Raw genomic sequence first — 22,429 nt, 5'->3', positions numbered from 1 at the left:
CAGGACGCGTTTACTTAACACAAGCGAATCATTGTGGATTGGCGTGTTGTAACAATCGATATGCGCCTGGGAGTAACTCAACCCGATCACGAAACACAGACGGTGTTACAGTTTTTTTTTTTTTTTTTTTTTTTTTACTTTTAGCAAGTCTCGAAATGTTATCTTTGAAAGATTTGTGCAATGGGAGTGCATGACTTGATGTAAGTTTTTGGACATACGCCATTGCTAAGAACTTTTTCTGTTGAAGAAAAACTAAAAAAATATATAGTATATAAAAATAAAAATACCCAAAAAAGACAATAAAACACAAATTAAGCAAAAAATTGCTGTTGTCAACAAGGATATAAACACCACAAAATATTCCTTAACAGGAATTGTTTGTTGATCATATTCCTGTTACGGAATATTTCGTGGTGTTTATATCCTTGTTGACAACAGCAATTTTTTGCTTGATTTGTGTGTTTTTTTGTCTTTTTTGGGTATTTTTTTTATTTATTTTTTATTTATTTTAGTTTTTAGTTTTTTCTTCAACAGAAAAAGTTCTTAGCAATGGCGTATGTCCAAAAACTTACATCTCGAAATGTTTTTCGCGAAATCTGCATGTCTCTACGGCGATTGGGGGTATGCAAGAAGAGAATTTCTTTTTTCCGAAATTTCGATCCTGCGGAGCTGGAGAACAAGAAGCGAGCCGGGGTCTACGTCGTCTGTTGCTCTATGGGTGCGAGGGGGTGTCAGGGTGTCAGGGTGTCAGGGTGTCAGGGTGTCAGGGTGTCAGGGTGTCAGGGTGTCAGGGTGTCAGGGTGTCAGGGGAAGAGGTGTGGAAAAGAGCCGGGCCTAAATGCGGGAAGTCTTGACGGCGGGGAACTCGACCCTGTCAGGGTACGGACTGTACCGCTCCTCTCAGATGCGCGACATCTTGAAGAACCTGCCCTGGCCCCCGGAGGACAGAAGTTCCCGGGTCTCCGACGGCGTCCCTGCGCTCAGGCTGGTGGTCGTCGACCCGTTGGAAACCAGCTCCTTGTTGAAGCTGTCCATCGCGCGGGACTCCTCCTCGCCCTTCTCCGAGGCCTCCTCTTCGAGGATCTTCTCCAGGTGTCCCGGCGACACCAGCAGCAGCTCGCCGTCCAATGACGTCGGGGACCTGGGTGAGTGCACGGGCGCCGGTTCGTCCATCTCCTCTTCGGCGTCGACGCGTTCGTCCTCCGGGTGTCCACCACCTGACCCGCGGCGCTCCATCTTGCTCCGCTGCTCCTGCTTGGTGGACAGGCATCCCGTCTCCACGTCCCGGATCAGCCGGTGACCCGACTTGGACCTCGTCAGCTGCCTCTGGACGTAGTCGTTGAGCTCGTCTTCCTCCTTCTTGGAGATGATCACGTTGAGGACGACCAGGAACAGCCCGATGGCGAGGGCGAACAACCCGGTGCACACCAGCTCGTTGAACCAGCCTCCCGAGGAGAACTTCCCGAAGGAGGAGAAGTCGTCGGGAAGGAGACCGGAGACTGTGAGGAACGCGCCCAGGACCAGGAACACCACGCCGATGTGCAGCATCCCGATGCTGGTGACCACTTTGGAGCCGACGTCGTCTCCGGAGGAGGTCTTGCGTCCCCCGGCTCCGCGGCCGCCGCCGCCGCCGCCGGCTCGACGGCGACCCAGCGTCTCGAGGCTGCCCGTGCTGTTGCGAGGACTCGCCGTCAGACCGGAGTCCGTCGACTGCGAGCTGAAGCGTCGCTCCCTGGCGCGGCGCTGCTCGTCGCGACGCTTCCTCTGGCGCTTGATGGCCAGCGCCGAGTGGATGCCGCCCATCGCGTGCATCCTGCAAGCACACCCGGGGCGCCCCCGCCCGTCTGCAGACATCGGCAACACACACACGCGGCCAGAACTACTGCTAGCTAGTGCTGACATACCACCACCACTGATATTGTAACTGATGTGTGTATCTTTATATATATATATATATATATATATATATATATTTCTTGTGTGCGTGTGTATGTCACTGAACTCTTCCTAGACGGCTGGACCGATTTTGATGAAATTTTGTGTGTGAGTTCACGGGGATTCGAGGATGGTTTGGATTCACAATTGGATATTTTATCTCGATTCTGAGTTAAGAAAAAACTAAAAAAACACGCTTTAAAAGCAAAAAACTAAGCATTGTTGATAATTAGCCTCCATGGCAACGGGCTTTTGCATTGTTGTTGCCTTCTGCGTAACCATGGGAAAGGTTTTTGGTAACGGCAGTGGCGTGCCCAAGAGGAGGGGTATGTATAATGAGAAGATACAAAATGTCCAGCGTAGAAATACTTACCGCCATATGTACATTTGGGCAGGACAATGTCTGTCGGGTCCGCTAGAAAGATATATAGAGATATATATGTAGAAAGATATAGAGAGATAGAGATATAAATAGAAAGATAGAGAGAGTTATAGAGATATACATAGAGAGATAGAATTAGAGAGATGAAGAGAGATGCTTAGTATATGTTTAAAAAAATTACAAAAAAAAATTATTGAGGCATTGCAACGCATGCCGGGCATTATCTAGTATATATATATAATATAATATATATAATATATATATATATATAAACTAGATAATGCCCGGCATGCGTTGCAATGCCTCAATCAATTTTTTAATTTATTAATAATGTAATTTTTTAAATGTATACTAAGCATCTCTCTTTATCTCTCTAATTCTCTATATCTCTCTATCTTTCTATTTATATCTCTATCTCTCTATATATCTTTCTACATATATATCTCTATCTTTCTAGCGGACCCGACAGACATTGTCCTGCCCAAATGTACTTTTTGTGAGATATGGATATGGCGGTAAGTATTTCTGTACACTCGGGCAAATTACGCAAGTTCATTGGCTGCCGACTTGTGAGTCGTCTCAGCTGGTTTGTCTGCGATTCGATCCTTTTTTGGTTGAGGGTTTATAACTGGTTGAGATATCCGTCCAGATGAACAGTGAGCCAATGGCAAAATTATCTAAGAGGAATATGTGTTTGAATTCTAGCCTATCACCGAATGAATCCGCGAATTTTGCAGGTCTCTACGTCATGCCAAATACAGTAGAAACTAAAAAAAAAATATTTTTTTTTTTCAAATCATTGTTAAAAATCACCGCTCAGTTCGCACTGGTTGTGAGGAATATCTAAACATTCCAAAAATGCTGTCAAGACTCCTGCAGATAAAAAAATCTCTCTTAACTTCTTCCACGCGCGAGTTTAAGTTGAAAAAGGAAAATAATAATAATAATAACTCGGAAGCATAAATGCGACGTGTTTTTTTTTTACGAAGATTTAGCTATCTGAAACAACGAATCAATTCTTCTTTGAAAAGTCGGTGGAATTATCCTGTAGTTTCTGAGAGTGTGCAAAAAACACATGTTCGCCCTACTACGCTCTTGGATATTTACAGTGAATTCAAGGATTTTTTCAACGAAGAATTCACCGTAAATAAACGAACAGTTTGCTATGTAATTTTATATCATTGAATCCGTAAAAACTATGCCGTTTCTATAGACATTCGGGCTATTTTTTTTTAAGGTAAACACACTCGCATAAGAAATAAGCATGCTTTTGCAGGAGTCTTAACAGTGTTTTTGAAAGTTATATTTTCGTGGAGTCATGGTCAAAGACAATAAACTTAGTGTCCGTTAATTTACGAAGATTCCTGAACAATTTTTTTCCAGCGTTCGCTATAATTTTAAGGTGAAAATATTTAACAGTGTAGGACAGCATGCATACGTCTGTAATATTAGGTAAAAACACAACATAAACATTTCTCTGATCACTACTGGCAAACATTCACTCATCTCAGACACTTGTAAACCCCACTAGAACAGCATTCGCATGTCTTTAATATATAGGTATCAGGCCAACATGAACAATTCCCTTTCGGCATAGCCTACGAAATTAGGTAGATTTATAAGTACCTGTTTCTTCTGGAAATGTTCTGGAAACTTCCAGAAACTTCTAGAACATTTTAAAAAATTAATGTTTATGACATCCTATATGTTCTCTAATATTCCAAAATTATCGATAAATAAAATTCTCATATTACATGCAACAAAAATGTTTTTGATGTTTTTAACTCGATGCATCTAGTATTGAATAGCTTAGAACTAATTTATATTATGCCCAAAACGTAGTAACGAATTTTTTGACCTTTAAACACTATTTTTACATCCGTTGCTTGTGGTGTAAAAATTTTGTTTTCAACCAAAGTTTAAAATAATATTAAAATGGTTTTAAATAAATTCAAACGAATTTGATAGTAAAAAGCTTATAAATTTTTTATTCCCTTTTTTTACGGTATCAGTTCATATCATCAGAATTGTTTCAGCCAAAGAATTTTTATAATGTTTAGTATTTTTATAATAAATTATAACTGATTAGATAGTGAACCTAATAAAAAATATTTTTTATTTTTTTGTATTTCAACCCTTGTTATTTCCAACCCTTGCAGTAATGGTTCGTCGTATCGGAAATTGTTTCAGCCCACATTTTTAGATAATTTTTAGAAGTTTTGAAACTAATTGTTATAAATTATATATTTTACTCAACAATAGAGTTACGAATTTGTTTTTCCTTAAACCTCTATTTATTTAACTCTTAGCATTAATGGTTTGTTTTACTACAAATAATTACATCCGAAAGTTGTGGATATTTTTTAAGGTTGTACAATAGATAATAATGATTTTAATAGTTTACATGGTACGGAAATTATGATTTTTTTTAAACTCTAACAGTTTTTTTTTTCAGACCCTCACAGGAATGATTCGTCTTTGTCAGAATTTTGATTAAGTTTTAGATAAAATTTGCAAGATTTACAAACAATTCAAACGGATTCGATAGTGTGCCTGCTAAGAGAGTTATGGAATTTTTCGTCTCCAACACTTGCATTTATGGTTTCTACAACTACGAGTACAACCATAAGTGTGATCATTTTGTGTAGCGTAAACGATTTTATTCTCATTGTTCAATCGATCTCACAAGAATACAAAATTCATAATACGTCAGAGCTTGAGGTCATAATAATTGATGTATTTTTCAATTTATTTTTATTATGCCATATACACTTTTCCATTTCTATTTTTTTTTTCATATGTCAAAAATACAAATTTCATTCATTTGATTTTATAAGAGAATCATTACACCTTAAACGTGTGATGCAGAAAATTTAATACTTTTTTTGGACATATGCCATTGCAGTTTTGCACTGTTTGTCACGGGAGAAAAAAAATCAAGAATGCTAAATAGAGGGGGAAAAAAATTTCCACACAAACCCACAGTAAACAAGCCTAAATCAGCTAAGTCTAACAGATGGACCCAAGGTTGAAACTAAACTGGTATTATGGACAACACAAAAACGATAGCACAGACTAACACAATCGAACTTTAAACATTTTTATTGTGATGTCTGTGTGCTTGAGACTAGGTTAGGGATCGTCCATTAATGACGTGAGGCTCGAAAAGGAGGGGGAGGGGGGGGGGTCGGAAAAATCACGAAATATCACAAGGGGGGAGGGGGGTTTAGAGAGATATCACGTGTATTAGTTTTTCACGCGATTTCTACTAAACTGAAAAGCGATGTGTGACCTTGACTCGCCGTAGCCAGGCAACAATATCCCCGCCCGCCGCAACATGAACCACCCGGCTCGGCTTGCCAGTCGCCAGTAAGACTGTGATTTTGGCGCGGAATACATGCTGTGCTTAATTTTCCAGAATTAAATTAGATTATACCTGTATTTAAAGATAATATTCTGAAATTTTTAAAAAAAATTTGTAGCAAAAAAATACACGTGATTTATTGGGGGGGGGGGGGGGGGGGGGGTAAGTCTGAAACCTCACCACAAATCACTAGGGGGGAGGGGGGATTAAAAATTTGCTAAAAAAACATCACGTGATTAATGGACGACCCCTTAGAAGTTGGTGTTGAACGTATATAAGGAAAAAAACAAAAAAACAAAGTGTATTTATTTAATCACGTTAAATTATCGCGAGCCAGAGTGTCGGATCTAATTTCAGAAGGCAGTTTACATCGCCGCCTCCCTCCCTCGCTGCACGGAAGTAATCGCAGCTAGGATGGGGGGAGGGGACAGCACCAAGAGTGCATCATACAGCACAATTTTCTATATGGCATACTTGAATGGTTTCCATGACAAACGGTGCAAAACTCCAATGGCGTATTTCTATAAAATTGAATTAAATTAAATTGGTAGCTGACATCGTTTTTTTTAATAACTCATTTCCCTTAATGCCTTCTTCATTTTTTTTATTTGCTAGAGTGTTTCTGTTTTATGTTTTTTTTTTATCTCGCCCGGGAAATTTCACGTGACGGGAACGCGTCGTGAATCTCGTCGCGACGTCTGTTTTAAAAGCGCAACTGTTGCGCTGGCTGCCCGAGTCCATATCCTTGGTCTGCCCTCTTTTTTTTTTTTACCCTGTCATCTATGGTTCTTCCCTTCCCTTCCACCACACTCCGCGCAGGCTCAGAGATATACGGAGTGCTGACACGCCACCTGCTCTATCGACCCGCGCTCGCTGTTATTATTCTTTTTCTTTTCCTCGGGCTTCGTTTATTGTTGTCGGTGGCCTGAAGTTCTGGTGACTGTGAGTTTAAAGGCTCTGTTGCGGTCGCCGTATCGGTTATTTCATTTAGGTATTTGTCTTTACCATAAATTACGACATCTTTGACTGAGAATTGACTTTTTATTACACATATACAAAGCATATATCTCTATATCTCTCTCTATATAAATCTCTATATCTAGCCATGTATCAATGTTTCTATCTATATCTCAATATATTACCTATCTATATTTCTTATATCTATATTATAAAACTGTAACTGTCTGTTTGTTTGTTAGAGCATCACGCAAAAACTGCTAAACCGATTTTGATGGAACCTTTAGTTTTTTAAAGCTTATGATCTGACTTTAAACTGGTACATATTTTATTTCCCTAACGTGATGGGAGCCGGAGATATAACTATAAAACCAAATGTTTTTTTTTACACTTCTTGGCGAAATCCGTCCGCTTAGTGAAGCTCTAGACAGCTAGCAAACTAAAGGCGCTAATAACTGTTTAGTTGTAAATTTCCTCAATATATGGCGTTGCCTGGAATTTGAAACGCGCTATCGCTTGTTGCGTCCGTTGTTTTTTTTTTTGTTAGTTATCACGGGAAAACTACTGGACCAACTTCTATTAAACGTTTTGTGTCCAAACTATCTCACTAGAACTCGACAGACGCTTAAAAAAAAAAAAAAAAAAAGGAAAATCAGCTGCAAAATATTTTTTGAAACAAACATGGCGTCAAAGATATTCAACATTTTTAAATCTTGAAAGTCGATTTTAACCTACTTATAATTGTCCTATCGATTTGAAACTTTGCAAGTATACGACGATACAAAAATTTTATGACTATAACCTCAAGAGAGAGGGAAGGAGGGTCCAAAAAAAAACTACTTTTTTCGAGCTATGTGTAATAACCGTGGTTTTTGTATATCTATGAGACCGGGCCATGTTTGGAAATTCGTCCGGTGGTCGAATGTACTCCCCCCCCCCCCCTCTCTAATTCCCCTCAGGAGGCAAACCACCAAAATTTTGAAAATTTAAAAATATATATATCTTTCGATTTGGAGTGTTCCTCCACCCTTCTCGAGGGAAGGTCATTTGCCCCCGATTTTTCGAATGTCAGGGAAATTGAAGTATACTCGTAACATAATTTATTTTAAAAAAAGGTTAATTTATGTTATAAAAAAATAAGACTAGCTTCTAAGTCACATTCGTAAGGACACCACGTATTTGCTTGTGTTTGCGCAAAATATTTTTTTATAATTTTTATAGAGGTTATAGTTTTGGATAAAAGGTATCTTTGAAGTAGACTAAAAGTATTTCTGGGTTCTATACCCTGGGAAAACAAATGTTAAGTCACTTGACAAAAAAAAAGATCTCTGGTACTTTCATAAAAGATTCCTTTGGAAACAAGATGCCACTAAATAGTTTGTAATACCACAAGAAAGATATTGTAACTTCGTACAACACATCTACGGCTATTTTGGCATATTTGAAGTACGTTTTTCGAGATAATACTGAGTATTTAAAACGAAAATTGGCACATAATTTTATATTTTTAATTGATGTTTCATTCAAGCATAATTGTTTTGAATCATGGGAAAGGTAAACGGATATAAAAAAAATTGGACTTTATTTTGTTTTGTTATACTTAATAATTATCGCAGTTAAGGGGGTGCCTCCTATTCCAGGTCAAGATTTTATATTTACAGTAATTACAGATAAACTTGTATACTTTTTCAATTGTTTAACTTGCACGAAATGAAAAATATATAAAGCGCACACTTTTTGCATAATTAGCTGTCAAAATTATATTTCTAACTTTTTTGGGCTGTACGAATAAGGAGAATGTAATTTATTGCAGAACTGAAACTTTTTAGGTTTAACTATAATGCCACTGGCTACTTCAAGAAATGGTTTGAATTTCTTTCAGAATATATTAATTAATTTTACTAGGAATTTCAAAATTCTCAAATTTGTTACAATTTTGACGGCCAAGAAACATGAAATGAAATTTTGTGATAGAAATGCAAACCATATCATGAAGTAGCCAGTGGCATTGCAGTTAAACCTAAAAAAGTTTAAATTCTGCAATAAATTAAATTCTCCTTATTTGTACAACCCAAAAACGTTAAAAATGTAACTTTGGCATCTAATTCTGCAATTTCATTTCGTGAAAGTTAAAAAATTGAAAAAGTCTAAAAGTTGATCAATGATTAATATAAATATAAAATCATGACCTGAAATGGGAGGCACCCTCTTAATACTGGAAAGCTTTTCAAGGAACGGTTTAGCTATTGCAGGTTCTGGGACCACACAAAGCATAAATTCCCGGGTATGAGTCCGAAACCAGTATTACCGAGAACATTATTTTTCAAAGTTACACTGCGTGGGGTAAGGTATTTGCAGGCGACTTAATGTATGTCATAGCGATCCCAGGGAAATGAAATCCAGAAGATTAATAAGGAAGTTGGAGCACAGGAGCCAGTATAATCTCGCAGGAAACATAATTCCGAGAAACCAGAATTAATTCAAAATGAGAAAAGAAAAAGAGGACATCTGAAACGACACACGCAGTAATTACCAGTGGAATGAGAAACCTGTCAGGGCAAGAAGACAAGAAAATGAAAAATGAGACAGTAGTATTAAAATTTATTTTATTTTTTTTTTCTCTTGAAAGTATTTTTCCATTCTCGACAGAACTATTTACAATGTAAATGTGATCTTTGTGATTAAAGATGTAAATAAGTATTTTACTCTTCAAAACTATTGTATGTCCTTTTTTCTTTCTCAATACTATTTTCACTACGCAAAAGTAACCGTTTTCGAATCTCTGGTAAAGGAATTCCTCCCTGAATTTTTAAATTGTAAATGTATGTGCAAGTGTTGGTATTATTTATTAAGGTATTGTAAATCACACAATTTTTTTTCCCTCTAGATCATAGAGGATGGAAATGTAATTGGTTTGGACTGGAAAAATAAATTTGGGATAAAGTCTTGGCTACACCCACCATGGCGTTTTTTTTATTTATTTGAATTTTTTTGCCAGTTTAATTTATTTGCGAATTGGGAAACCGATGGACTATAAACATAGAAACCTTAGTTTTTTTTTCAGGAATTGGGGAAATAAATTTTTATCGATTTACGAATGGTATACTATAAATAAAGAGTTTTAGATACAAAGGTTCCATTCGATCTGTTAATCTAAAATTGTATACCCATAATTTTCATGCTTCCCGAACATGTTAGAACTGACAATTTTTTTTTTCCTTTCAGTTCATAAAACCATGGAATAGTGACTTAATAAAAATCCTTTTATAAATAAAATCATTGTGGGTTTGTTATGAATATAGGTATTTCTAAAATTTTCTGAAAAAACGCGAAATATTACAAGTAAAATAATCTAGGATTTTACCCCCGTGAAGAGACTATTGATAAAGAAATATTAACAGATAAACTGTCTTGTTTTAGCCGTTGTATTGAAGCCAAATTAATGTAATCTTCAGAAAAAATAATTTTAATGTCTAAGAAACCAGATGTACGAAACAATACTTTTGAATGAACTAGTCATACAATTCCTTAAAATTATCTTTTATTTATTGTTAGATTTTTTATTTACAGAATAAATTAATTTTGAAAGTGAATCAATGCAATAAACGTGTGGAACTAATTAAAGTCGTCAGTGGCATAAAGCCTTGATATTCTCGAAGAAATTATGGAAAAAAAAAAAAAAAAAAATATTTTGGTGATTTACAAATCGTTTTAGACAAAAACTTTCATGATTATTCTTGGATTTACAGATTACTTTAAAAAAATTTTGGTAAAAAAATATTTTTGAGAGAAATGTGTCTGGTTTTTTCAGCGTATGCCCCACAATGTGTTTATTGGGTATTACAATAAATAAAATTTTAAAACAATCATTTTAAGACGTTTCACATATTTTAAAATGTCTCTGGCCCTCGGATTAGGTAGTTAAAAAAAATTATATATGATTTGTTTCGGTAAGTATATATATATAAAAAAAAATAATTGTTATTCGAAAACTTTCGTGAACAACGAAGTTCATGGACTATCAACATTATCATTCTCAATATGCATCACAACTTGCAACGCCTAAAATAAATACTGCCTTTACCGAGTTTTCGCATTATTTGCATTAGGTATTTCAGTTGGGGATTTATTCCCCTCCCCCCCCCCCCCCCCCCCCCCCCCTTCCAACAACCATCCACACTGCGTTCGCCAATGGTGGCCCTCGAAAGGGCGAAGTAGGCCGCAATTGGTCTAGATTGACACACACACACACACACACACGCGCGCGCACTAACACACACACACACACACACAGTGTTCCATAACTCAGCCTCAGGCCGAGACCATTTGATAGGTCAATTGATTACGGATCTTAATCAAAAAAACCAAAATTAATTTTTTTTTTTCGTAGTTTCAGAGTTATAAACATATTTTCAATTTTTTTTTGAAGTCCCTGGCTGTGACCAATTAACTAGATACTGAGGGTAAAATTTTTACTACACAATTATGAATAACCTTAGATTTGTTAACAGTACAAAAAAAATAATATAACACGCTAAACTTTTCGAGAATAAAAAAACACCCTATTATAAATGTGTGCCCCTCCTCAAAAGTATAGCGAGCTTTATTTTATTTTGAATTATTATCAGTTGTAGGGTGTTTTTCGTGACGTGACAAAAATTCGTAGTCACGGTGTATAATAACATGGGTGCAGTACATAGTTAGGGATTTAAATTTTTTGAAAAAAAAAAAAAAAAAAAATTGTCTATAATTAAAAACAAAATAAGGCGGTCATTATTTTTTTAAAAAATGTTGGTTCATATTTTTTTTGGGACAGTATTTAATTGGCCTATCATCAGTTCCCGGCATGACGTTCAGTTCTGGGCCTAACCCACCCCACATCCCATTCTTTACCCGTCCCCTTTCCCTTCTAGACCCCCTTCCGCTAAGGGGTCAGGACGTCGACCTCTGACCTCCTGGTGGTATGGCCCTCGTGTGGTTGAGGGGGGGGGGGGAGTGGTGGAGGGGGTCACACTCACCCCCTTCTCCCTTTACCCACTTTCTCGTCACCGCGGGAGGCGATAACAAAACCCATCGGAAATGGACCACCGACCGAACGCCGCTAAAACACTTTCGCTGTGACGATGAGAAAATAAAAACGAAAGGGGGATTGCCACCCTGGGAAAAAAGGGGGGGGGGGGGGTGAAACGTCGCCGTCACGCGTTTCTACAACTGCCGCGTCCTAAAACTGATCGCTGATTGGTCCACGTGGCCCTCCGACGTCATGCCTGGTGCGGGCGATGAACCGAATCGCATCGGTCGACTTGAACTCTTTTTTTTTCCCCTCCCAATCTGCGTACTCTGGTAGCCATGGGTAGAGACCTGAAAAATTCGCGGGTTCAGTAACCTCCAGGATAGACTCCAATTTCCTCTACACACTCGGGCAAATGCCAATTGTTCATTGGCTGCTGACTTGTGAGTCGTCTCGACTGTGTTGCCTGTGATTCGACACTTCTACGAGTGAGGGTCTCTAATTGCCCCTCAGTCCTCCAGATTAACAGTGAACCAATGGCAGAAGCAGCACTAAGGTATGATTATTTGAATTTTAGAATAGCACGTAATGAACCCGCGGATTTTTCAGGTCTCTTATCAGTTACTAGCGATATGACGTGTACAATTGCAAGGCAGAGCTTAGTAAGATTGTAGATGGTCTGTGTCTTTTGTTGCTTAACAGTGTCTGATGGGGTTTTATTGTTTTGTTCGTTGGGAATTGTTGCAATGCAAACGAAAAAGCAAAACATTGTTAGTAAAAATTATATTAAATTACTTTGTATTTTAACCCAGTATTCAAATAAAAAAAAGATATTTTGAATATTACATCAATATATTTTTGTAGATGAACGTGAGGTAAGTAACAATAATAACAAAGATATTATAGGTTATGTACGAAGCATACTTTTTTGCAAAGTTGTTATGCTATTGTTCTTGCTCTAACTAGAGTTATTTTTTGTTATCAAACGAACCTTTGTACGTCTATTAGCTCAGCTTACGTGTGCGATAGCATGAGCGCTAGACTTTATGCAACGCTATCTTACCCCAGGAACCTGGCCTTTCATGAAAAGTTTCACAGCCAGTTTTAAATATAATTAATTAAATTTTAAACGGTATTTTTTATGGTGTGTCAAAAAACCATTTATATCTAAGTGTTTCACTTAGGAATGGGCCAATAAAATACACAAATCCCCGAATGCGATCAAATCTTTTTTATCCGAAGATTTTTATGTTAAAAAAAGAGATTTGAATATAAATATTCTAAGAAGGGAACTTCATAAATTAAAACACACGCACCAGTGTAATAAACAAGGACTACATTGATTTCCTCCACAGAAGCTATTAAAGACATTTTCGTTTTGCACTTCAGGGAACATTTTTAACATAAAAATAAATTAACTGCATAATATGAATGTAAAAGGATTTTTTTAAGGAAATAAAATTTATTGTGTTATTTGTTTCTTCAAAATGTAATTTATGTTGTGTTTTAATGTGAATAGTTGTGATATAAGTTGAGTTTATACACTTTATTCAAGTATACTTGTATACATGAGGTTAGGATTTATTATAGGCTATATAATTTATTTTCATTTTACATTATTACATTACTATTTAATGAATAATTACAACTAATAAATTAGAACAATAAATCAGCATATATATTAATTTTAATATTATTAATTAAAACATTCTTTATTAATTAACACAATTAAATAATTAATTTTATTCACGTTTTTATATTAATATTTAATATTGAGTATTTATTTAATTTTTAAAAATTGGATTGAATTTATACTTTACCAAAAAAAATTATATCACTCCAGTCCTTTTATTTCTATTAATTTTTGCATGCAAAATTAAAGTTATAGTTTTTTTTTATCACGCTAAGTAAGTATAACTTCTAACGTGTGTACATAAGTGCACGCACCCGTTTTTAACGTACACATATTATTTCAGTCTTGTCTTTTAATATCTAAACTCGAATTCGAATCACTCTTAAAAGAATCGAATCAGGGAGTCGGATTCGAGGAAGAATTAATTTTATTCGATCCGTTTAACAAGTTCGAATCGCACCTCGACTGCGAGCGAGTTTCGAACATCTCGATCCGCTGTGTCGACGCTGTCCCAGAGGAAAACACACAGACGGTTTTTCACGCGGCGGAATGATAGCGAGGTATCGATAGTTAATTATGTCGATAGTGACAAACAAACCGACGGGCAGCTTGGCAAACACGCGCAGCTTCAGTGTTCAGCTGTCATTTGGAAAAGTGGGGGGGGGGGGGGGGGGGGGGGGGAGTGATGTATGTGTGAGTGGCTGCGATGTTTGTTGGAGTGTTCGGTCCCTATGTTTGTTTGGTTAAGGGTGGTATGAGATACTGTTTGTTGATCAGGCAAACATCATGATGAATAGTGTGCAAGAGAGCCTGCAGTTCGCACAACCACAAACCGAACAGTTCCGAAGTTTACCGAAGTAAAAAGTTAGGTTAGGTTCGGCCAGTGTAATAAATAATAGTTCTTTCTTTTTTCTCTCCTGTGAGTGTAGGTTAGTTTATCGTAGCTAAAATGAAATGATGGTTAGGTTAGTTTTTTTCGTTAATAAAAAAAATACTCTGTGACGTTAAAATATGTAAATTCTTCCAATATGGTGTTTTGTTCCACGGGAGCTCGGCCAACTTCGGAGAACTTCGGAACTGTTCGGGTGTGGCTCTCATACCGGTGAACTGTATGTAGACTTCCCATGAAAACCACCACATCCGAACCTACGTGAAATGTTTGAAATTGTGTTTTTGCAGTTCTTTAGTTGTTGTAAACGACAGTGTACTGACAAAAAAAAATAGGACATTGGCTAATTTAATACTTGATGAATGTGTAATTACACACATACATGAAAATGTGCTCATTAACACATATGCTACTGAATTAAAATATTTACATTGGAGTATTTTTTACCGAAACCTGTAGCACAATTTGGCTATCTAAAAACATGAGTGTAAGATTACACAAAAAAATACTTTTTTTTTTAACAATTACACTATAAAAATGTTAAATTACTAAATGATTGTATGTGTAGATAAAACGAAATAATTCTACGTTGTGGATACAAAACTTTCAAAAGAATCGTTTATTTACACGGCAACTGTGCATTTTCACCCCATTGTTGAGTTTTTGGAGTATCAACCCCAATTTTGTGCAAAATCACACGTGTGGTAACTTTGCACAAGCAATGTGCATGGATACACTAACTGTATGTGTTTTTCCCGCCGAATATGTAAATGTACACAATATTTCTACACGATAGTCTTCACAAGATATTACGGCGGACAAGATGTTTCCTGGAGGATTAAATAAATACTTCGAAGCTATTGCTTGTTACCGCACGCATTTGTTTACCGTTGGTGTTTAACATAACCACGTTCTTCGAATGCCATATACTGATATACAATATACAAAAGAATATCTGTTGCAGGAACAAAATGAGTATTCAGAAGGACGAAAGTTACACTTTAAAGAAAAATGGCGTGATAAAAAAAACTATCCACTTCCAGCGGAGTGCTTTAAGCGTTGTTTTGAGAGTAAATAGACCTCTTGTGTCCCTACTGGAAAAAAATAAACATAAGTGGATTGTCTTGAAAGCCGATGCCCGCAACCTATCGTTGTCGCTGATTTATGGGTTTTTAAGGGTAGCCACTGCTCCTGAAGTTTTACGGGCTGCAAACATGCAAATGCGAATGCACTGCACAAATAAACACAAACTAACTCCCGTGGTTTTCAGCATTCAGGGCAGAGAGGCAGTTCAATCCATTTCCAATGTGGGTGCTCGACATTAATCTCTCTGTACTAACATCACCCTACCACTCTTCAAATTATTACATACACTGTGAATATTTTTTTTTTGTAAATGGAACATAAATATTCACATTGCTGCAGAAATGGTTGAATAAAAATCATGGATTCAAGGACAAAGAAATATATCTCACTTATTAGATACACTAAAATATCTGTAATAATTCATTAAAAATCTTTCAAGTATTATCTAAAAAAATTTGTGTGAAACAATTTTTATTAAGACGAACCATTACATCAAGGAGTTGAAATATGTAACATGACTTGAAATAAATAAATTCAAACTTACTTACTATGCATCTATCAAATACGTTCAAACTTATCGTAAACCTTTTAAATATTATTTTAAAACTTGATCCAAAATACATTTTATACAACCACTTATTAGTGCAAGGGATGAAAGCTAGTTTTTTAAGGCCAAAAATATATTTAATTACCTTAATAGGTAGAGATCGGAAAAATTCGCGGGTTCAATGACCTTTAGGATATACTCCAATATCATTTACACACTCAGGCAAAAGCCAACTGTTCATTGGCTGCTGACTTGTGAGGCGTCTCGACTGGGTGGCCTGTGATTCGACACTTCTACGAGTGAGGGTCTCTAATTGGCCCCTCAGTCCTCCAGGTTAACAGTGGACCAATGGCAGAAGCAGCACTAAGGTATAATTAGAGTCATGAAAAATTCGCGGGTTCATTTCGTGACCTGCTAAATTTCAAATAATTATACCTTAGTGTTGCTTCTGCCATTGGTTCACTGTTAACCTGGAGGACTGAGGGGCCAATTAGAGACCACTCACTCGTAGAAGTGTCGAATCACAGACCACCCAGTCGTGAAGAACCACAAGTCAGCAGCCAACGAACAGTTGGCTTTTGCCCGAGTGTGTAGAGGATATTGGAGTCTATCCTGGAGGTCATTGAACCCGCGAATTTTGCCGGCCTCTAGGCATGACAAAACTATCCAATTCTCCAGCTTTAAGTCAGTATGTCTAACAATAATTCTACACTTCTAACTAGTACTAAAATATTAGGCAGAACGATACGTATGACAACACTGTACCATACGTTTACTTAAGTGATAGGTTTTCGCATAGATTTGCAATATATACTTAATAAATTTAAAGCTCTACTCTCTTACTCCCTCAGCCTGTCTCGCAGAACACACAGTACACACAAGAAACGTTATAGGAAGAGCTTTTAGAATCATGATGCACACAGGGATATAGTTTACTCCAAGGACAAGTCCATTTTTCTAATGGGTAAATTTATCGTTGTGTTTAGTTTCACAGTTGAATATTCTTCCCACATTAAAAAAAAGCTGATCAATACAGATCAGGGAAATTCGCGTTGATATAATTAGAGACAGGCTAGAATGCTTAACGCTCTACATTTCAAATACGTTCTATTTCGATCATTAGCAGTTTTGGCAATTTTTGAACTCCAAGAAACCAGTGACAAGATAACTACATTCAAATTGCCCAATCACACTTAATCTGAACCAGGGAGGGGGTGGGGGGAGAATGTGTGAAGCAGCCAATGGATTTCTGACACAGAATAATTTACGTACGAGTCTGTAGAGTATTTCCTGGCACAATTTGGCATTTCCGTGGACCCGAAAATTTCGCGGCTTCATTTGGTATCAGGCTAAAATTCATAGTCCTATGAATAGTATACTAACATATGCTTTCCTATCGGCTGATTTCTTACTGTAAAACCACCTTTTTTTTTTTTTTTTTGCTGGATCGATGTGATTCGTCCACGCTACTGCTAGCCGGTAGGTGACTGGTCCACAGACGTACATTGGAGGGGGATGCACAAACAATATGTGATCCAGTCATTGAACATATGCTATGTATACTTGTTTGCAGTTCCTCTTGCAACCAAACGAACCCCCCCCCCCCTCCCCGGCTCAGAAATTTCCAGTGTCTCCAGGCAGAGCTTTGCTGACTGATGGATGGGTCAGCCTAGTTCTTCGTCAAACAAAGTACTTTATTATCATTTAATGGGATAACAATTGTGGAACGACAGCTTGACACGTCTCACTCAACCAAGAGATGGACTACAGCAATGATTTTGAGACTGGATTCTTAATATATCCCTTAGTTACACACAGTTTTAGACATTTGTAGGAAAGTGCACCGTAAGGACTATTATGAAAATAGTTTATTACTGCGTGCAAAATCCAGTTGTTTTTATCAAGTAAATTTAAATTAATTTAAACTGCTACAGTGGGAAACGAAATCTCATTACGTCAGAAAGTAAATAATTAAATTATGTTGCCAAGTTACAAAGGATCTCTTGCATTCTCCAAGGGGTCATGATTCTAAACACAATCAAAAATTCACCAATTATCCACAACATATGCAAGGGTAACACTGTATTTTTGCGACAAAAAAGTGACTAGTTTTGCAAATAATTTCACCTTAAAATTAGACGCGCTGATTTTTATCGAACCCGAGAACCATTTGCATTTCCAGTGGCTTCAATTTCTATTATTAATTATTCCTCCCTCCTGCTCCATACTGCGTATGATCCAGAACGAAAACATTCGCCTCTGACATGCAAAATTTACCACGGTAGTGTAACATTAGTTAAAATTCCCAATTTTTTTTTTAACAATGCAAATATTCAGTCAAGCATATATATATATATATATATTTTTTTTTTTTAAAGTCATTCGTAACCTATTTCTGTAGACTATATTTTTAAACTACCAGATGTTAGAACTGCTGGTAACAGTTATATATTTTTAAAACATTGTGATTTGTTCTCAAAGAAACTTCACATAATCTCTCAAACGGAATACATAATTTTAGATAACAACATTAACTATGTAATTAAGACACTGATACACGAAACCACCAAAATAGAAATTGATTTTTTTATGGTAATATAATTTTTAATTTTATTTTTGGTTTTAAAACTGTTTGTACCGTAACTCAGCTGTGTTTGTTGATTTTAATATTTATTGTGTTAGAAAAAAAACGGTAAATCTGTTCTGTGGGTAAAATTAAACACTCTCTCTTAATGTAAGGCTATGAACTATCCTACTGCGTAAACATTAGATAAATTAAGTAAGTAGCTTGGCTTCTGGGGTTGGAGCCGTGGCCTTGGCAAATAATTCACCGATGTTTCGGGTCGACATTGCAGTCGCCATCATCAGGAAGCAGTTGCCTACTCAGTCGCCATCAGGGAGCCGTTACCTACTGAGTATGTTACTGCTCCCTGATGATGGCGACTGCAATGTCGACCCGAAACGTCGGTGTGAATTATTTGCCAAAGGACGCGGCTACAACCCATAAGCCAAGCTACTTCAGACAACGGCCGTGAAGGCCTGCGAATATTATCACTAGAGACCGGAAAAAATTCGCGGATTCATTTCCTGATATGCTAAAATTTAAATAATTACACCGTTGCGCTGCTTCTGCTATTGGTTCACTGTTACTAGGCAGGAACCTCGGCCAATTAAGAGACCATCAATCAAAGAAGTATCCAACCACAAGTTACCCACTTGAGACGCCTCAAAATTCAGCGTCCAGTGAACAGGCGCCGTTTGCCCAAAAAGGCGGAGGATCGTGGAGTCTATCCTGGAGGTCGTTGAACTCGCGAATTTTTCCAGTCTCTAATTATTAGATAAAGTAACAAAGAAGTACTTACTTGGCTGGGTCTCTTTTCTCGGATCGGCGGAAACGAAGGAAGATCTCTTCACGGGTGTCTGCTTCCCTCTCTTCTCCTGCCTAATCCAGCACGGGGGGAAAAACAAAAAAAAACTAAAACGAAATGAAAAAGAAAAGATGAAAAAATCACGGCCGCTGGCGGAGTTGAGCTACGCCTCTCGCGGCGACCCAGGGTCCATTTCAGGGCGTGGTCCAGTCCGTAAGGTCCACCGCGCTGTGCGTTACCCCATGGAGGGTCGCCCCTACGTCCACGGCACCCGGCGACGGCAGGCCAGTCTGCGGTCGCCTCGCATGGGACGCCGGGCGATGCTTGTGTAACGGAACGGGGTGTTCGTGCGCTCTTCCGCGGGTGATTCCTTCCTTCGTTCGTTCGTTCGTTCGTTCTTCGGGGTCGCCCTGGGGGAGTTGAACACGAGATCCGAACACCGCACGGGCGAATTTTGCGTGATTTTCTTATCTTCTTCTTTTTTTTTTCTTCTTCGTCCCGAAAACAACCTCTTTGTTGTTTCTGAAAGCGCGACGCCTGGGAGTTTTCGCTGTAAGTCGTACGGGCGCGCGTGCCACCAGAGGCGCTACTGTCGCAGCTGCGCGAGGGGTTGCAGCGACGCCCGTGGCGGGTGAGGGGAGGGGGTTGAAGGGTGAAGGGGGGGGGTAAGGGGTGGTCGTGGCGCCGAAGCGTGGCTGCAAAGCCCGTCGTATTGATCCGCTACCCTTCTACGGGCTGCGTCGCTGCCGTGCGATGGAAGGACAGAGGAAGGGGGTAGGAGGGTGGGTTTTGTCGCCGTGCGTTTCCCCGTGTTGATGGTAGCGAGGAAGAGAAGAGCCACTTTCACAAAAAAATAATAATAATAACAGCTCACGGAGCGAGGTGAAAGGAAAAGGAAAACTACATAAGTCAATTTGCCTGCGGTGTCAACTGAAGGCGGGATTAATTGACTCCGCCTGTCCGTCATTTGTAGAGACCTGGAAAATTCGCGGGTTCATTACGTGTGTGTGCGCTTAGAATTCAAACAATTATACCTTAGTTGCTGCTTCTGCCATTGGTCCACTGTAAATCTGGAGGACTGAGGGGCCAATTATTACAGACCCTCGCTCGTAGAAGTATCGAATCAAAAGGCCACCCAGTCGAGACGACTCACAAGTCAGCAGCAAATGGACAGTGTTGGCATTTGCCCGAGTGTGTAGAGGATATTGGAGTCTATCCTGGAGGTCATTGAACCCGCGAATTTTTCCGGCCTCTAGCTCTTTTGTGACCTGCAGCCCGGAGAATTATCTATACAGTACGTCCGTCCGTACAGAAGCTCGGCTGACTTCTCTGCTGACTTCAGACGGACGGACATGGTCTCCGGCCGCGGCTGTCAAACTGTCGCCAGAACACCACAGGCCGAGGAAAAGTTTCTGATGCAGTACGTACGTAAAAAGGACGTACTATATAAGCAAGCAACATCTCCGAGATAAGGACATGAATAGTTCGCAGCACCGGTTTTTTTTTTTTTTTTTTTGGAAATATTTCGACGGAAAGATAAAGTCAAGTTGTAAACCACGTGATTGGACGGAAGAACGGATTGTGGATGAAGGCGACAATCTATTGTAAATCCGCATTAACTTTGAAAAAAGCATGCGTCTGGTTTTTAAGCCAAATACGTGATACAGAACACGTCAACTTTCACATAATATGCACATGCAGACAGATGAATCACTAACATACATTTAAAAAATAGTTTAAGAAAAAAAATCATGCTCACTTTCTAAAAATTCGAAAAAAGGACATTTGTCAAAATATAACTAGACAATTTGTACACAACAATATCATGCATTCAGTGTTAACCACATTTTCATAAAGCACATTGATTAGAAAAAAATAGTTGTAAAAATTACTGAAGATTACAAAAAATCAGATCAATTTAGCCATGGTTTTACTTTCTATCTTCTAGTAATTAAAAAAATTATTTCAGAGAGCTAGAACAATTTTTTTAATTCTTAAATACTAGCAAACTTTTCAGTTTATTGCTTGATTTCGTTTTTAAAGTAGTATGAACACTTTGACGTACTTTATATTACCATACAACACTAACATATACGATATGTCAAATATTCACATTTATTTTCATTTGTTGGTAGAAAATGGTTGAGTAAATTGATGGGGCACTTTTTAAAATCTTTTAAACTGTTCTCTATGTAAAATATGTTTTTTTTTGTGGCATGTTGTCTTGTGCCTCTTATGCCTCCCAGGTACAGAATTATACTAAACATGTAAGACAAAGAGCGGAGCCATTCTACACATAGAAAATGTAAATTTTACTCTCCCGATTTCTTATGATTTGTAAGTTCACCATACGGTGTAAATTCATGTCACATTTGCTTAAGGAAGTTAGAATTATTTCAAGTTCATCAGAAATTCCCTACAACCGTGAGTCATTTCAGGCCTGTTATTCATCTAGTTCTCCTAATTAGCTGGTACCCAATATATAAAAAAATAAATAAATAAAATAAAAACTTAAACAGGCGATATTCTAAAAGAATTTCCAACGAATATAGAATATGAGTGCGTGGCTGATACTTAAGGAATGTTTTTTTTTTTTTTTTTTTCACTTCTTAATGCGCGTTAAGGGTGCAATTTTAGTACAACTCTTTTGCAAAAGATTCCTTTGGAAACCAGTTGCCCAGAAATAGTTTGTAATACTATATACAAGAACTATATAGTAACTTTGTACAACACATGGTTATAGTTATATTTTATATATGAAATACGTTTTTTTTTTCAAGATAATACTAAGTATTTCTAACGAAATTTTTTTTAAAATTTTAATTCATGTTTCATTCAAGCATAGTATTTTTTTAAAGAATGGAAAAGGTAATCGAATATTTGATAACTTTACTTTATTTTGTTTTATTATGATCATAAATGTACGCAGTTAATATTGTGAAGCTATTCAGGGAACGGTTTAACTATTGGTAGAGACCCGGAAAATTCGCGGGTTCATTTCGTGTTATGCTAAAATTCAAATAATTATACCTTAGTGCTGCTTCTGCCATTGGCCCACTGTTAATCTGGAGGACTGAGGGCCAATTAGAGACCCTCACTCGTAGAAGTGTCGAATCACAGGCCACCCAGTCGAGACGACTCACAAGTCAGCAGCCAATGAACAGTTGGCATTTGCCCGAGTGTGTATAGGATATTGGAGTCTATCCTAAAGGTCATTGAACCCGCTAATTTTTCCGGTCTCTACATATACGCAAAAG

General features: G+C 37.7%; 1 protein-coding gene across 1 annotated transcript; it reads right to left on the bottom strand.

The window, feature by feature from the left end:
- Nucleotides 1-482: 482 nt before the first annotated feature.
- On the bottom strand, nucleotides 483-19,757 carry LOC134541209 (uncharacterized). The gene is made up of 2 exons (XM_063384458.1): nucleotides 19,167-19,757; nucleotides 483-1,813 (listed from the first exon to the last, which is right to left on the bottom strand). The coding sequence occupies exon 2, from the start codon at nucleotides 1,810-1,812 to the stop codon at nucleotides 901-903; it is 912 nt and encodes a 303-aa protein (XP_063240528.1). The 5' UTR covers nucleotide 1,813; nucleotides 19,167-19,757; the 3' UTR covers nucleotides 483-900.
- Between the last annotated feature and the right edge of the window lie 2,672 nt (nucleotides 19,758-22,429).

Source organism: Bacillus rossius, chromosome 18 (genome assembly GCF_032445375.1).
Source record: "Bacillus rossius redtenbacheri isolate Brsri chromosome 18, Brsri_v3, whole genome shotgun sequence".
Lineage (NCBI taxonomy): Eukaryota > Metazoa > Arthropoda > Insecta > Phasmatodea > Bacillidae > Bacillus > Bacillus rossius.
Note: the sequence above shows the minus strand (reverse complement) of the source record. Positions and strands in the feature narration are given on the sequence as shown.